This window comes from Cheilinus undulatus, linkage group 18, assembly GCF_018320785.1.
Source record: "Cheilinus undulatus linkage group 18, ASM1832078v1, whole genome shotgun sequence".
NCBI classification, from domain to species: domain Eukaryota; kingdom Metazoa; phylum Chordata; class Actinopteri; order Labriformes; family Labridae; genus Cheilinus; species Cheilinus undulatus.
In genome coordinates this window covers 20,852,962-20,870,532 of record NC_054882.1, presented here as the reverse complement: position 1 = coordinate 20,870,532, position 17,571 = coordinate 20,852,962, and the positions used below count along the sequence as shown (strand labels likewise).

At 38.5% G+C, this 17,571-nt stretch overlaps 2 protein-coding genes across 5 annotated transcripts; both read left to right on the top strand.

Moving 5' to 3' along the window:
• The first annotated feature begins 720 nt into the window (after positions 1-720).
• Positions 721-4,798, top strand: tspan37 (tetraspanin 37). Its single transcript, XM_041812495.1, has 7 exons — positions 721-956; positions 2,597-2,788; positions 2,866-2,940; positions 3,051-3,149; positions 3,605-3,757; positions 3,855-3,938; positions 4,404-4,798. The coding sequence occupies exons 1-7, from the start codon at positions 894-896 to the stop codon at positions 4,485-4,487; spliced, it is 750 nt and encodes a 249-aa protein (XP_041668429.1). The 5' UTR covers positions 721-893; the 3' UTR covers positions 4,488-4,798.
• Positions 4,799-4,916: 118 nt separating this feature from the next.
• Positions 4,917-16,279, top strand: elavl1a (ELAV like RNA binding protein 1a). 4 transcript variants are annotated; one of them, XM_041812494.1, is made up of 7 exons: positions 4,917-5,138; positions 6,022-6,081; positions 9,807-9,987; positions 10,444-10,547; positions 11,124-11,277; positions 11,387-11,612; positions 13,496-16,279. In XM_041812494.1, exons 2-7 carry the CDS (start codon positions 6,046-6,048, stop codon positions 13,818-13,820), a joined length of 1,026 nt encoding a protein of 341 aa, XP_041668428.1. In that variant the 5' UTR covers positions 4,917-5,138; positions 6,022-6,045; the 3' UTR covers positions 13,821-16,279. The 4 variants fall into 4 exon arrangements, with proteins under 4 accessions (XP_041668428.1, XP_041668426.1, XP_041668427.1 ...); XM_041812492.1 differs by having other exon boundaries at positions 11,124-11,286; XM_041812493.1 differs by having other exon boundaries at positions 9,804-9,987.
• Positions 16,280-17,571: the final 1,292 nt, after the last annotated feature.

Genomic DNA, 17,571 nt, shown 5'->3' with positions numbered 1-17,571 from the left:
CACCCCCACAGCATGATGCTGCCACCACCATGCTTCACTGTTGGGATGCTTTTATGCAGGGGATGAGCAGTGCTGGGTTTCCCCTGACATAATATTAAGAATTGAGGCAGAACAGTTAAATCTTGGTTTCATCAGACCTGAAAACCTTGTTTCTCACAGCATCCACCTGTCCCCTTTGTCTCCAGACACTGGAATTATTTATCTGCCAAAACTTACGTCCATAGCATCATTATTCCCGTTCTATCACATTAATCTTATTGACAGTGTTTACACTACTCAGTGTCGATGTTTGCTTTTAACAATCAAGGACTACCAAACACATCAATGAAATGAACGCAGGACTCAAAATCGGTCAGAGGTCACGTAAGTTCAGGAGTCCAGTGTTGACTCGGCCAGCCAGCAGGGGGCGCTTCAGAGCTAAATGATGACTGAGTCATACGTGTGTGTACAAAAATGAACTTTAGATGTGTACTTTTTACAATGTGGTTAGATTGTGAATCATTAAAACAGCCTCAATATGATGCACTGTTGCACCTGTGCGTTCCCGCTTTCTCTGATTTACAGCTACAAGGTCAAATGTCTACTACATCACGTCTAAACTTCACTTCTTGGGCTCCCAGTTATTCTGCCACACAGTCTGAGCAATCAGCCCTGTGAAAAATACAAACAGTCGTTTAAACGCCTCATTTTAAACTTTCACCGCACACAGTTGTTTCCTCCTAGTTTGGGGAAGTTGGCCCTTGGCGGAAGAAAGCATGTACAGCGCTCTTTGACCAACATAGTCTCATTTTCATCAGCTGATGTTTTATAACTTTACATAAATGCTTCATGGTTCAGTTAAAACTTGAGCTAGTCAGTTAGAGCACATCCTCTGCTTCTAATCAAGACTAAAGATGAGAGATCAGAGAAGAAGAGCTTTGAAAACAATCGTTCACTTGATCAGTAATCTTCTGTGGGTATGTAAGATGTTTTTTATCTATGTTATATGAAAGCTATTTTTTGCTCCCTGCAAATAGAGACTTGTTATTTTCACTGTATGAAGGTCATTCGATTTTCAAACTAATTTTGTCTAGGCCACTTAGCTCCTGACACTATGGATAATAATGAATCCTAACAGGTGTTTTTGTTTCAACATTTTTCAGCCCTGTTTAAAAAGGTTATATATGTTTAAATAGAAGAGAAGTTGCTGAATGGGAATGAAGAAGTTATTGTGTGTTAAGTCATGCATACCCATGAAGGTGGGAGTCTGACGTTCTCTCGGTATCTAAAACCAAACATGCGACCAGCGATAGAAAAAGCACAGTTACTCTTGTTGAAATTGACTTTAAGTGGAAGTATTAATTTATAAATCTACTCAATCGAAAGTTTAAAAAAAATGATTGAATTTCACTTGAAGAACTAAGTAGCTGCTGAGGAGTTGTCCTGTAAATATGATATTTCCTTATTGGCAAGAACAACAAGAGAATAGATCTCCAATAGGTTGTTCCACCTCTATAATAAAATAAAATACACAGCAAAACTGACATCCACTTTTTCCTAGACCCCATGATACATTGCGTGAAATGTGGGCGCAACTTCCGGTCCTTTTTGTCTAAATGGGACTGTGCTTTGAAAAGAGATGTTAAATGTAATTATTAGCGCAATTTAGAGATTAAAGTATGAACACTTCATCTGTTACACCTCAAACGGGATAATATTGTCATCTCTCGGCTCTCTTCTAGAGAAGACAAAAAGAAGACATTACCTCAGTTAACCTAGACAAGCATGTTTAGCTAACTTTATTAGATTTTTATCGTTAATTAAACGATTGCGTTTTGTTAAAAGGACTGTGGACACCTAACCCTGTAAAGCAGATGGATACGCACCTTCAGATAAAATTTATATAGTTTTTGAGGTTGCTGAAATTTCATTAACTTATCCCTCTTAAACTCTTCTCCTGGTAAATCTAAAATTTTGTATTAAGAATTGATGACAAATAAATACTGAAAGAATCATATCCCTGATGCATTTTAGTCAGTGAGCTGAGGCCTTTAAAAGAAACACATTTATTATTGTTTTGTATTATTGTTAGTGTGCCAGAAGTTCCACCTACATTCGTAAGTACAGTAGACCCCAGGAATAAGGTGGATAAGGTTGAATTTAGCACTTAAATGTGTCTATATCGGCCTACACTAGATATAGTTAAACTACACTTTTGTTAAGAGTTAAATATTTCATAGTATGACAGAATTGTCGCAACAATAAAGCACAGTCAACCACGTGGCAAGGCAATGCATGCACTATCCATCTAAATGGATCACCTAGAGATGCAGACAGCAACTCTAACTCAGCGGATAACTTCACTCATGGTGCAAACATGTCAATGTTAGCAGTCCACCAGAAACATGACCAAAACAGGGATCACTGTACAACAGTCAACATCCATCACATCTAAACATGCTGGTTTGATGGGGATACCTGCCCATATTTCCCTGAGTTGAGCTCGAGCTGTATCTTAAAACAAAACATCGGTAAATGTTCCATCTTTTAATCCACACTTAGCTGTGATTCTGAATCAAGGAAAAAATCTGTTTTGAATGTTTGATTATTTTACCAGGTGATGGGACTGTTGGTGGGCCTGGCTGGAGTTTACTTGCTGCTGAGCTACAAACACAGCAGCTTGTTTTTTTCCAATGTCTACATCATCCTGCCAGCTGTCCTCGCTCTCTGCAGCGCCGTGCTCCTGGTGGTCATCGGCTGCTTCGGTTCCTGTCACAGCATCAGTGATTCCCCTTGTCTCCAGGGTCTGGTAAGATGTGTGTGAGGTGCTTATACTTTTTCATGTTAGTGTTTAGATTGCACACAGTAAGATAAAGCTTTGTACAGTTTGTTTATCTTTTAGTGTTGGTCCTCTGTGTGGAGAGTACAGCCTCAGCGTTGGCTTATTTGCACTACACAAAGGTATGGTACACAAGAACTCAAACACTGTGGAAAATGGGCTTTTATTACATTGCAGATTTTTAAAGAAATGCATGTTTACATCGTTTGTATGTGTTTAATTTTATGTTCAGATGGATTCTGAGTTAGCCCCTCTCAAAGGAGTGTTTCAGAATTACACAGGGAGCAGCCAAGACCCCAACTCTCGAGCTGTGGATATTATACAGGAGGAGGTATGTATGTATGAACTTGCTTCGTATATCACAGAAGTTTTCTCTTTTTTAGATTTGCCATAGTATTGTGCAAAAAGAATGAATAATTTTACAAGATATATGTCCAGATGTGTTTTGCAGGGCAGAGTTCAGGAGACAGAAAGAGCCAGCGCACCATCGTTATTAATGATTTGTTTTGGCAAAAGACTGCAGATTACAGGAACAACTTAAACTGTGTGTTGGGCTATTACACTATCTATGGCTGTACTTCCTTTAACAGCCACTAGATGGTGCCTTGTAAATAGAGAACTTTCAGTTCTGTTGCAATGACACAGTGGAAATGTGGACAAAAGTATTCGGACTGTAATAACATTGTATTCAAATACATGTACTTTAATGTGAAGCCCCCAGATCTAATATGAACGTTTCCCATTGTTTCTGACTGACAGTGTTGGTGTATTTTGTCATCCTGTTAGCTGCATTGTTGTGGTGTCACTAACTACACAGACTGGTTGGATACCCCCTGGTTTCACAGCACAGGAGAACTGTGGTTACCTCACAGCTGCTGCAACTCTTCTTACCGTTCCTGCAATGGCAGAGTGGACCAGCCATGGCGGCTTAATTCACAGGTAGACATTTGCTTTCATAAACTCAGCTCACATTAACGTTGAAAAAAAAGCTCAGTTAAGAAGCTATCTGTCTCCTCTTCATGTTTTCCTATTCCAGGGCTGCATGGTAAAGCTGGAGATGGCTGTACAGTTTGTGCTGAGTTTCATCATGTGGTGTTCCCTGTGGGTGTTTCTGGTGGAGGTGGGCATAATTTATAGTGTTTACAGTAAATCTATCACAAAATATTGGCAAATGAAATATGAAAATGGGGGAAATGACAGTGAATTAGTGTTGGACTGTTTATTCTGTAAACCTTTATTGGCACAAAATGCATTAAATTAGATCTGAGCTGCATGAAAGTATTTTTAATTTTGCTAGTGTTGACAGAAAGACTAACCTATAATTGTAAGTGCTGTTGCAATCATTACATTAGGTTCCACATTTACAGATAAAACAATAACACAACAACCTAATTGTTGATTTGCCTTGCGTCTAACCTGCAAATGAATTTTAAAACAGCATTCACTCCATTTCAGATTTGTTTTTGGCTAAAAGTCTTCCAGTAACAGTTATCTTATTCACTATCATCCTTGATAATCTTTCAGTGAACATTTTGGCTTTTTTCAGACACATGCCTCATTTCTTGTCTCCTCTCTTCTTGTTTAGGTTGCTTTGTTCCTGACTGTAGGACAGCTGATGATAGACCGGCCAGCAGACACTAAACAGGAACACAAAAGGCTTTTGAGCTGACATTATCATACCAAATCAAATGCAGAATTACTTGCTTGAATTACTGTTAAAGTGCATTTTGTGCTGTATTGTACACTAGAGACAAGTAACCTATATTTGGATAAACATGATTTTTTGAAAAGGGTTTTGACATCTGTATTACATTAGTGATCTAAACCAATGCCTTTCTTTAATTCATATTTTGTTTACTTCAGTGTAAATCTTACTTTTGTTATATACTGCTGATGACTCTTCTCTCTCCTGTTTTGCTGTTGTAATTACCACATTTCCCCCAAGGGGGATCAATAAAGGTTTCCCTTATCTGAAATTCATGACATTTCCAGTCAGGAATGCTGCAGATTTTTTGTATTTGGTGTTAAACTTTTGCTAACTTGTTTATTCATTTATTTTTGTCACTTTAAAAACATGACAAAAATATTTTGTTTCAAGTCTAAGCTTTAAAAAAAGCCCCACATGTTGACAATTGAGGCCGACCACGCTGTTTCTTCTGCAGAGGCGTGGCTGCACGCGAGTGGGTTTGGTCGGATCGTCACGTAGCTCCTATTTAGGTTTCTTCTCCGTGAGGCCGACTTCCAGGGAAGTAATCGTCGCTAAGTAACGGGAATAAAACTGCGAGAGAAACCTGAACAACAAGCTAATCCCTAAAGGCTGGTAAGATATGAAATATTGAAAAATTCTTTCACTGTGTATTTTGATAATTAAATGTTAGGGCGGGAGATTGCCATGCTGCTCTCGCGGCCCTTGTAGCCGCTGATTAGCTAACAGCGGCTAACGTTAGCCTGTGTGGCCTGTTAGCAGGCCGCTGGGGTTTCGGCGGGGGGACAGACATGCATTTATCCGACGCTCTCTAAAATAAGGACACGATGCTTTGTGTTAGCTAGTCGGCAACAACATACCACAAATTTTAACCGCCTTGGCGAATGTAAGTAGGGTTGTTGTTGACATGTTTTGAAGCCTATCACAGCAACATTGTGTTTTGCATTTACAAACCTGTTTCGGCTTACGTTTCATGAGAGGAGATGCTTAGCAGACAGGCTAGCTTGCTAACGCTTGCAGTGCTAACCAGGCCGCTGCACGTTTTTAGATACAGTTCCTGAATGGTTGTTTGTTGACGTGTATTAAAAATCAAGGTGCAACATTGAAAGGCAACGAGGCTTTATATGTACTCATTAAACTCTTAAAATTCATCAGTTGTTCAATGTGTGACTGTAACCTTACAGCAATGTCGGCTGTCGGTACCAGTTAGTAATACTGGAGACATACCCTCAGGTGATTCAGTTTCTGTTTCTATGTGATGCTATCATTTATTCAGGTGCTTGTTTTCATTTTTAAATTATTTAGTAGATAATAAACTTATTATCTATTAAAAGCGGACATTATAGGAATGTTTCAGCCTCCAGATCTTGGAGGTTTAATGTTTGGTATCAGATAATTGCCACCCACACCTCTGTTAAATGTTTATTTAGTGTCACGTCTGTCATTCAGCTGTTCTGATTAAATGCTCACTGCCTGACTCCTTATTATCTCCACCCAGCCTCAGGAGCAGTGGCGTGTCTTCATGGCAGCTCATCGAGGACACATTAAGTACATGAAAGTGAGTATGGGAAATCAGCTACTGTTGCAATTATTTACACATTATTAGTATGACCTAGAGGAAATCAGAGCACCAGTGGGAAGCTCAAAGACATGAGCATAATCAAAAGATGATGTTGAAAGTAGCTAGGGGTCGAGTCAAAATGAACAGAGGAGTGTTCGTGACGCTGCTTAGGCCTTGGCAGTGAATAAGTGTGGTCCATCACAAGAAAGCAGCATGAGTAGGATACAGCAACAGACTGACAGCTTCCAGTGGCAAGTTTATTTCTATCACACATTTCAGCAAAAAGGCACTTTAAAGTGCGTCACACAAGACATCAAGGCACAATGACAAAGTGAGAAAGAAACAACAAAAACATTTAAAAGTGATTGAAACTGCCAATAAGACCCACAAGGGGTTAAACAGAGTTCTCAATATGATGTCCATGGGGGATCTCTTGTATCCTTGTCCATCTCAATTCAATGGTTCAGGACTCACTAGAGATTTTAATATTCCCTAAAGTCTCACAGGGATTCGTTTTTCTTCCCTGGCAACAAAAGCCTAATTGCACATTAACATTTACACTCGGCCCAACTAATGACAACGAGTAGTTGTCCCAAAACTCAATTTATATTAGAATTTAAACGTTAACACTCAGAGAGTGGTTGATAACTGCCTTAATACCAATGATCAGGAATGGGAGAAACACAGGGACATGGAGTTTTAGTGAGTAAAGTAAAAGAAGATTTCAAAGGAAACGGTGTTTTAGTCAAAGTCAGCAAGGAACAGGGGTGTCTTCAACCTTGACTGAAAAGAGCTCAGGCTTTCAGCAGACTTGATGTTTTCTAGGAGTTTGTTCCAGAAATAAGGAACATAGAAACTAGTAGTTCAAGCTTCAGTCTTCATTGTAATAGCTAGGCATGCACTTCATTATCAGCATGATTTTTGTATCGTAGACACTAGCTTTGAAAGTCAAATATCTTTATAGGCAGAGATTGATTTTTATTTTTGCAGATGTTTACAACCAATATTTTGCCCATAAAATCCGCCTATATCAACTGTATATGTTGGCTGTATGAATAAATACATACTCTCAAAAGTGTGCCTTTGTCAGTGTATCAGGCTTTAAACTCTTTTTTGTTTGTTTTAAGGACTAAGGTTTAAGGTCTAAACTACTTTAATATGTCGCTATTGGCTGAAATTAATTTGTTAATATCTGCATAGATATTGGCAAAATTTCGATACTGTGCATCCCTAGTTACACCTAATGTTTCCACAGCAATGATAAACGTGTCTATCAGAGTGGATCAAGTTTTTTTTTTTTTTTTTTTAGAAAGTATTTTTTGGCTTTAAACACTGTTGGGTTTATTTAAGGTAACGTAAGTACTCACCTTAAGATATATAGATAACAAAGGCCCAGTCATTTTTAAATTAATTTAGACATTTGACTGCTTGTTATCTGATCATTCTGATCTGATTGTTTTTTCCCACTTCATTTAACAACCAACACAGAGTGTCCTTTAGCATCATTGAAATTTAAAACATTTAGTTGTGATACAGACTCCAAGCACAGAGAGAGGAAGAGCTGTACTCATGTGGAGGAGGTGCAGAGAGAAGTAGGTGGCCATGGGCTTAAATAATGACTTGATGAGAAATTTCATTTTGGAGCTCAGTATTCCATTACAGCTCTAAAGATCATTATGAATTTAAAGGACTGCACCATAAAATGTTAAACTGACAGAGATCTACATGATGAACAAAATACATCCACGATTTGATTCTTCTGTCTCATTACTGCCTCACTCAGCTCGTCACCTCTCCTAATTACGTCATTCATAGCTTTTTGAAACACTAGTCATGTGTTTTCTTTGGGAATGGAAGATGACTGGTCATACTTGTATGCCATAGGAGACAGAGCTTGATAAACTGGCTGATTAGCATCATATCTGGTTGCCTCCACTCATTAACAGAACAGTTATATTTTTGCTGCGCTGCCTTGGTCGTAATTTGAGGAAAGGGGGTGCAGTGTTTCTTGTTTAACAAGTATTCAAATCTGTATTGTTGTGCAAACCTGGCTTTAATGCAGTGATTGCCTCTTTAAAAAATTAGATATATAAATATTAACATCAGAAAGAGGATGATCTCCCAGTGACCGTTGCTGTGGGGAGAGTTGTCGGTCTTTAATTTAGCCTAGGACATGAGCAGACAAATTAGTCCCCTCCAGTGGTTCTCAACTGGTCCAGCCATAGCACCCACCTGTACCTCATTATCATGAAGCAAAAAAATATGACTGAATAAAGACAGTGGGAGGACATGCATACAAACATGTTCTTACACTCTGTTTTGCCATGATAGTGTAGATTTTGGTTGTATTGTCTTAAGATCTGGAAAAATGAAGACGACATCATGGGAAAACCAGCTTTCTTCTGAAATATTTCTCAATAAAACCAGAATTTACTCCTTGTTTAGCAAACAGAGTAAAGTATAATATGGTGTTGTATCTGCCTCAAACATCTGTAAATCTCACATATTATTTGAAATCACCTTTGCCACCCACTTTTGGGCCCTGGCCCATGAGTTAAGAACCACTGTCTTGGATTACCTTGAGTGTCCGGATCTTAAATCCTCCTTTTTGCATCCCTGTGTTTTTAAACGTGTAGTCAGGGCTGTCTATTGGTGATCTAATCTCTTAAACCCACTTTTGTACTGAGTCTTACAAGGACCAAAGAGTACTATTGTATTAGACTTGATCAATTAAATATTAATGGTGCAATCAGATTCTTTGGTTGACAAAAATGTACTGTTAGAAAATATTGTTTAATGTTGGAAATTGGACACAGCCTTGCTGTTAAGTTATAGAAAAAGTGTCATGCAGTTACTGTTACTATCTGACTTTACTTAACTGCTCTCTATATTTAAAATGAAGATAAAGAGAAATATATACTGAAGTTTGAGGCCAGCTTCCACTGGTTGAGACCATGTTTACTAGTTTAAAACAAGATTCTCATTCATCCTCCGGGGCAGTGTATCTTACCCACCAGAATACACAATCACAATCCTTCTCTGGCATGAATGGACCTCTGTCAGGTCGACCACTGGACCAGTTCCCTTTCCAGGCCTGATCTTATTTCGACCACCAGTAAACATTACAGAGCATGTGCAGGAAATGCTCTGATTCTGGCTGCATTCTCACTGGAGGCACTTTTTATTGTTACCTTGACTAATCTAAGACTGCAGTCTTTCATGTGATTAAGATAATCTCGGATCATAGGAATAAATTGCTGACTTGGTAATTATAAAGCTCTCTTTTTACTTTATTGTTCAGTTGGCTGCAATGAGACTGGCTTGCTGTCCAAATCCCATCACATGCTTTTCTTTTTTAATTGATCAGCGTTACATTGCTTTATAGTGCTATGAAATCCCTTTTTCTTGCAGCATTGAAAAAAGGATTACACTGCATGGAAGATCTTAACCTTTCTTTACTAAGAAGTACCAGGAATGCATGAACTAAACTGTGCAACAGAAAGAAAAAAATGAAAAGGGAGGAAATTAATGTTTTAAACCCCAGTGTTTGATATTTTTTGTCTGGAAATTGACCAGGCTAATTGCATAGACCATGAAGATGGCAGTTAGTTTAATGCTGATGACTGAATCAGTTCATGTTTTTAGTGCTATCTCTGTTTATGTCATGTCCTTACAATCCTTCTGTTTCTCGCACACTCTCTGCTCACCTGGCTACCCAGCAGGAGGCGTATGACATGTCAAACGGTTATGAAGACCACATGGGTGGGGATGAGGGGAAGGATGCCAAGACCAACCTGATAGTGAACTACCTGCCTCAGAGCATGACCCAGGACGAGCTGCGGAGCCTTTTCAGCAGCATCGGAGAGGTTGAGTCTGCCAAGCTGATCCAAGACAAAGTAGCAGGTATGCTCCACTCTGAAGAGATTTAGACATGACAGACCAGCTTGACACTTGAGCTAAAGTGGCGAGGGATTTCTGTTACAGCTGTAGACAAAGTGTCAGCTTTGTGACTCAGATTGATTAAATCTTTCACTTTATTGGCCTGTCTTTGCTGGTAGGATATTAACTGAAGACCTGTTCTGTGACTCCACTGTCCTCAGTGATCAGTCATAATGTAATTTTTATTTTTAAAGGTGACCCAAATTGATTTCCTACGTTACTTTTTTCAACACCATTGGCCTGTTTTATTTATTCCAACCAGTGGAGCCCTGTTTAACCGTAGACAGTTTCTTTGTTTGTTTGCTTAGACTAGCATGCAATGTTAAGATTTGTTTTGTTTTTAAATTTGTTTGCAGATTTTTTTTAACTATACACCGTTTTTTTCTTTTATTTTGTTGTTTTCCTTTTTTTTTTCTCTAGGCCACAGTTTAGGGTACGGATTTGTTAACTATGTTAACCCTAGTGATGCAGACAGAGCTATCAGTACACTGAATGGACTAAGGCTACAGTCCAAAACTATCAAGGTAACGTGCAATAAGGTGTTCTACAATTCTCAAAGCAAAGATGTCATGTCATATAACTCTTCTGTGGCTCCTGTGCTGTCCGCTAACTAGCTAGTACATGTCAGCTCCAGGAAGTGATACTGCTTGTACAGCTCACTTAGTACCCTTATCTGACATGTCCATTGAGTTGGACTTCAATCGGACTTATTTTATTTTGCACATTTGTCTAATTGAATGTATTTAATTTATTTTTAAGAAGTATCCTTTTAATAATTTCACGTTTTGTTCTTGTACTGTTCATGTTTGTTTCAGATCATATTCATGTTTCCTCATGTGAACAACATAAACCTGAAAGTAGATGACAGTGGATCTGTCAGATATGTTTATATAGTTTATCCTCTAATGTTGTTTAAAAAGAAAGGGAAACTTTTGAGACTTATGAACTGAATATTTTAACTGATAAAGCACCAGCTCCCTTTAAGTCCAAACACATAGTGTTCTGATAGTTTTAAAAAGCCTTTGTACTTGAATTTTTTTTGTTTTGTACTTTCGTATTGAGAGAGTCTTAATTTTTCAATTGTTGCTTCCTTTTACCAGGTTTCATATGCACGACCCAGCTCTGATTCAATAAAGGATGCCAATCTGTATATCAGTGGCCTGCCAAAGTCTATGACCCAGAAGGATGTGGAGGACATGTTCTCACGATATGGACACATCATTAACTCACGGGTACTTGTTGATCAGGCAACAGGTGAGACAGGTGAATGGCTTCCTTGCTTTTAAAAATACTCCTCATTTATTACCAAAGGGAACAAAAGCCATCCAGAATAGTTTATCACCAGCTGCTCTTTTGTACCTAGGCATGTCCCGCGGGGTGGCCTTTATCCGCTTTGACAAGCGGGCAGAGGCAGAGGAAGCTGTCAAAAACCTGAATGGTCAGAAACCCCCTGGGGCCTCTGAGCCAATCACAGTGAAATTTGCTGCCAACCCAAACCAGGTGAAGAACACCCAGCTCATCTCTCAGCTCTACCACAACCAGTCCAGGCGCTTCGGGGGGCCCGTACACCACCAGGCTCAGCGGTTCAGGTGAGAGAAATTGTGCTTATTTAAGTTCAGGTAATGGGGAAAGTCACAACTACTTCCAGGCACGCCATCTGACTCAGTGCCTGTGGTCAGAACCAGGACATTATAGTTGTCATTGCTCTGTGGTTTTTCTATTTTTAGTTTTATGACTTTCACCTTTTGTTTTTCTTGGGTTAGTCTAAACAGCATCACTAGCTGCGTTTTAGAAATGCACAAAAACTAAATAGCTGGTAACAGTCATGGAAACACCTGAATTTCATAAAACCTCTCAAATATCGCTAAAAGGTATTTACGCTTTTGGAGGAGGTTTTTCAGACATTTTGATATGGAAATATATCAAAAAAGTGCAATGAAAACACTTTTTCCGCATTTACAGGTCTCAGCACATGACGTATGGTATCGCATGACTAGTTCACTCTGAGACAACATGGCACGGTACATGTGTAATCATGTGGACTTAAAATCAAACTTAGGGTGTACTCCCACTAGGCCATCCGTACCGTGCCTGGGCCCGTTTCAGCCCAAAGTCTGGTACGTTTGGCTAGTGTGAGTTCAATCATTCCGTGGTTTAGCACGGCACGCTTTGCGGCCCTGGCACAGATGGACGAGGTGGGCCTAGGCATGGCACGGATGCAAATGAAGGAGCACAAGCGCGGGAATGTGACATAGCGTCTTGTCTTGCATTGGTCTTGTGACTTTCAAACTGGGCCCAAACGGTTCAGACGGGAGCTTTGCAAGATGGATTCGGCAGTGAGAAACACGGAAATGGGCATATCCATCTGCTTTGCAATGTTACCATTTCTCTGTTTTTTCGTTGAGATATTTCTACACCTTGATTGGAGTCCACCTGTGGTAAATTTAATTGACTGGACATGATTTGGAAAAGCACACTCCTCTCTATAGAAGGCCTCACAGCTGGCGAGGCATATCAGATCAAAGACCAAGGCCAAAGGAACTGCCCGCAGGGCTCAGAGATCAGATTGTTGCAAGGCACAGATCAGGGGAAGGCTACAAAAAAATCTGTTGTGCTCAAAGTTCCCAAGAGGGAAGGAAGCCTGTCCTCAATACAAAACACATGAAAGCCCACTTGGAGTTTGAGAAAAAAAAAAACTCCATTTGAAAGCAAAGCTCAGTCAGAGTGACCATCAGGTTCTTGGTCACCTCTCTTACTAGTTAGTACTGAGTAACAACTTTTGGTACGCAAGGGTATTTCACAGGGATATATGATCTTTCCTTAATGTAAAATAACTACAAGATCATGGATCTTCAATCATTTTTACTATAAGGTGTGACTTTACCTAAAGTAAAATACAATGGCTGTTTTGGGATGAAAAGTGGGATAATTCTCTCAGTATATGCTTCTGACATTCATGTGTTGTTGGAACCAAATGACTGTCCATTTTGTTGTTGTTGTTGTTGGTAGAAAGCTATAATCTTGTTTTGGCTTCTAGTGTTTATTTTTTGTACTCAGTACTTGATGCTTTTTGAAATGTAATGAAGTATAATACATCCCCCCATATATACTTGGATACAGATAAAAGTAGTGACCTTTAAGGGACTCAAAAAGTATAGGTATACAAATAAGCTACTTAACTACAGTTATTTGAGTAAATGTAGGTCATCACTTTCCACCCCTGCTGCACTGTGAATCAAAGAAGATGGTCTTAACTTTTTTCCTCACTAAGAGACCTTCCTAAAAAGTTCTGACTGTCTTAGGCTTAACATATTTTCTGTACTTTTTTTTTATCATCGTTTGATCAAGAAAATATTGAATTTATTATTGATGACAAAGTGAACAGTTCATATCGTAAGTTGTTGTGACAGACATGCACTTTCTTCCCAGTTTTATTTTATATCCACGAGTCAGCAAGTTCTCCTTTTTCCAGGTTCTCGCCCATGGGCGTCGACCACATGGGCGGTATGGGAGGCGTCAATGTCCCAGGCAACTCTCCCTCTGGCTGGTGCATCTTCATCTACAACCTGGGCCAGGATGCTGACGAGAGCATCCTGTGGCAGATGTTTGGCCCCTTCGGCGCCGTCACCAACGTCAAAGTGATCCGTGACTTCAACACCAACAAGTGCAAGGGCTTCGGCTTCGTTACCATGACGAACTACGAGGAGGCAGCCATGGCCATCGCCAGCTTGAACGGCTACCGACTGGGAGACAAGATACTGCAAGTGTCCTTCAAGACCAGCAAGGGCCACAAATAGAGAGAGCGCAAGAGAAGGACAATCAGGTGTGGAAGAGAGATGGAAATGATGGCGTTCGAGAGCAGAAGTATGAGGTTGAAGAAAGTCTGGCACATCTGTTTGAAGTTTTAGTTTATTGAGAGTTCAATGAGAGTTCACTCTTCTGCACCTTTGTACTTGTTGAAAAGTTTTTTTTTCATCTTTGTACTCATGCTCGAAGCTTGAGGAGATTCAGTGGTTTCATTTTTTAGGGTTAATTTTTGAATTGATCTCAACAAAAATACTGTCCATATGTGTCGCATGTTTAATAGTGAGGATTAGAATAAGGAGAAAAGAGGTGTTTAGCAGTTCTCTTAAAAAAAAAACGAACACAAGGAAGCCCTTCATGTTATTCTCTAAGAGTCATTCTTTTATTGTCAGGCAGGTACAGAGCAATGATTCACCTCGGGTTTGTCACGTAGGAGTCAACAGTGCTCTGTTCTGGATCCTCATCAGTAAAAACAGATGCCTTAAATGATCATCCAGTAAACACAAACCTGCAATACCACTCACTGTCTTCAGTGAATCTAAGAGCAAAGCACTTTTAATCAAACTCCGTAAGGATTATAAATCTTTAATGTTAATCAGTGACTTTCTCACCCTCTTTTGGGATTATAAATTTTAAACATGACAAGTCCTGCAAAGAAAACATTTTGTTTGGTTATTCTTGTTTTTTATTTTAAATTTATTCAGGAGAGTTGTTGAAATGGGCCCCAGTCAGTGAGTAGGGAATTAAGATGGACCAAATAAAGGGAGGGATTTGATCCTAAAGAGGACTTTATCACAAGGTAAATCTTAAAATCTTTATTTTTAGTTGTTGTTAAAGAGGTACTAAACTTCTATTTAATCCTCACTTAGAGCAACATGTCTTTGGCTCACTGTTTTCTTTTTTCCCTTTCATTTTGACTTTTTTTGTTTGTTTTATTTTTTTCCCCTCTCTGAAGGACTCGCTGTTTGTTACAATATTCATTTTAACTTGTTTTAACGAGTGCTTATCTCAAGTCCTGAGACAAGTTAATGGCCTTTGTTATTGATTTCAGTTTAGTTGATTTCTTTTTTTCTTTTGTTTTGGTTGTTTCACTTTGAGCATAAATCATTAAATTTTGTTTCTTTTTGCTGAACGTTTTGTTTGCTTTGTTTCTTTTTTATATTAATTTTTTAAGTTTTGTTCATTATTTTTTTAGAAGCATCTCAAGGAAATCCCTGGCAAAACAAAAAAATGCAGTTACAAAAACATGTTTGAAGTATTTGATTCTTATTATATGGACCAATTGCAGTTGAGATAACTTTATTTATAATGTGAACACGAACATATCAAGGGAAGTTCTAATCCAGCAAACATTTCTAAGATTACCACACGAGTTGAAACCACTAATGAGCATCGTTAATTGTACCGTGAAATAAATCTGTACAGTATGTTTTCACTTTATGTGACTTATATATCAGGCTTAGTCATCGACTCCCAGTTAAGAAAATTTGCCTTTTTTATGTTAAACTCTGCTTTTTGGAGCCGGTCAGAGACTTTTAGGTAAAATGTAACTTGTCTGCTTTAGTGCACTTGTGTAAAGTGACGATAGGTTTGTCGTGCATCTGCAACATTTCATGCGAACCCACAGACCATTAACCTGACCACCTGCAGATTTGACCTTTACACTCAAACCCATTAATTGCACTATACAATGTGTTCTTTTTCTATTTTATAATTGGATTACTTTTAACTGTAACATATTTATGATCTATTTAGGACAGATCATTGACATATCGCAGTTTTTTCTCGTCTTGTTCTCAGAGGTGGGTCAATTGTGTAGCATCGGCTCTGAACGGTTAAAAATATAACCATGGGGCCTCTTGGTGCTGCAGCAGCAAAGAAATCTCTCTAGCAGTACCTGCATACACATATTTTCAAAACCCGTTATCAGCAGTAACACTCCAGACTTTGTTTAAACGCCTCTTTAATCTCTGTGACCCCTCTGAAAAGAGTTCTTGGTACACGTTTTTGGTCTTGAAAGTGCTTTTTGATTTACTGTTTCTGTCTTTATCCTTAACTTTGTGCAATATTTTATGACTCGCTCAAAGCAGGTGATAAAAAATTGTTGTCTTTTTTTATTGTTTTCTACTGACGACCTTTGTTACTGCTTAGTTTTCACTGCAGTTTTGTTGAAGTTGCATGAAAGATGCAAAGTGAATTTGTTTTAGGAGCAGTCAGTCAAACTGCATTCCGCCTTAATTTATAAGTGAGATGTTATTTGACATCAGAAGAGGCACAGATATTTATTTGAACATGTAAGCGGTCAAACGTGTTCCTTAATGGAGTGTTTTTTAATGGATTTAGTTTTTTTTTTTTTTGTTTTTTTTTTTTTTTTTTTTTTTTTTTTTTTTGAGAACAATGAAGTTGAAGTCCGTTAAATGTCTTCTAACATTGGATCATTTCAATAAAAACATGGTGGCTTTTCAAATGTGAACTCTTCAGGAGCTTACTTGTAGATTTACACTAACTGGTTCTCTCAGTTGACTAAATGAGCGGACATCTGTGCACAGCTGGACTTCTCTTTCAGTGTAAGTAAGCCTTGTTATCTGATGGTTGCATTCAGCTTGTTCAAACCCAGTGAATTGTTTGGTCAAGACACCTGTTCCTGTATTGTTCCTTCTGTAACCATATGAGGGCGATATGTCTGCATTTTCCTGCAACATGTTACTGACTCTAACATAGAGGAGTCACTGTTCTGTAGTGCTTGTATTTGTGCTAATTTACCCCATGAGCACAAATAGAAATACATTTTAAAGACAATATAATCAAATTTTAGAAACTAACTTGATCAAATATCCTGTAGGAAAAGGAGCTTTAAACATGTCTCAGAACATTGGGAGGGAGATTTGGTGCCGAAGAATAATTTCTCATTTAGAGAAAAAAATGTATATAAGAATTTAAGGAAACACTATATAGACAAAAGTATTTGGTGACCTTAAACCATTACACCAGCAGGGACTGTAATGACATTGTATTCAGATACATGTACTTTGATATGGAATTGCCCCCACTTTTACTGCTAAAACAGTGTTCTCTCTTCTTGTAAGGCATTCCACAAGATTTTGGAGGGTTTCTGTGGGAATGTGTGCCCATTTGTGAGGTTGATATGAGGGCTCTGTGCGGGCCAGGCAAGGTTTTCCACACCAAACTCATCAAACCATTTCTTCATAGTCCTTGCTTTATAATAATAACTTTATTTGTATAGCACCTTTAAAAACAGAGGTTTGCAAAGTGCTTTGACAATAAGCAGAAACACAATAAAACAGAGCATCATCATAACACAAGCAAAAACATAAAGACAAAACCACATCAACAGGGAACCCGTGAAAGATAAGGCCAGCAATGTAACATCATTATCATCCTAGTAGACCCATTACAAAGTCCAGAAACATGACGAGCTGAAAATACACAATGAATCCTTGATATATAAAATTCCACTGTGGAATTAAAGACAAAGAATAAAAATATAACAAAAACTAAAAACCCAGAATAACCTAGATGAATCCAGGCAACACAGGAACCCAGCTAAAAGAGACCTAAAAAGAGACCTAAGGACCAGAACTGTAAGAGCAATAAAATAAAATAAAATAATAGGGGGGATAAAAGGAATATGAATCAGAGCAGTAAGAAGTAGAATAAAAGCAATTAAAATGTGTAAAGATAGTGAGTCATGATACAAAAATTAGAAAGCTAGTGGTGGTAAAA

Excerpts from the sequence above, each read along its gene's own strand:
- tspan37 (XM_041812495.1), top strand. The coding sequence starts at position 894 with ATGAGAGATCAGAGAAGAAGAGCTTTGAAAACAATCGTTCACTTGATC. Across the intron at positions 957-2,596 it reads TGATCAGTAATCTTCTGTGG|GTGATGGGACTGTTGGTGGG; the intron begins GTATGTAAGATG and ends TTATTTTACCAG. Across the intron at positions 2,789-2,865 it reads CCCCTTGTCTCCAGGGTCTG|TTTGTTTATCTTTTAGTGTT; the intron begins GTAAGATGTGTG and ends AGCTTTGTACAG.
- elavl1a (XM_041812491.1), top strand. The coding sequence starts at position 6,046 with ATGGCAGCTCATCGAGGACACATTAAGTACATGAAA. Across the intron at positions 10,548-11,123 it reads TACAGTCCAAAACTATCAAG|GTTTCATATGCACGACCCAG; the intron begins GTAACGTGCAAT and ends TCCTTTTACCAG. Across the intron at positions 11,287-11,386 it reads TCAGGCAACAGGTGAGACAG|GCATGTCCCGCGGGGTGGCC; the intron begins GTGAATGGCTTC and ends TTTTGTACCTAG.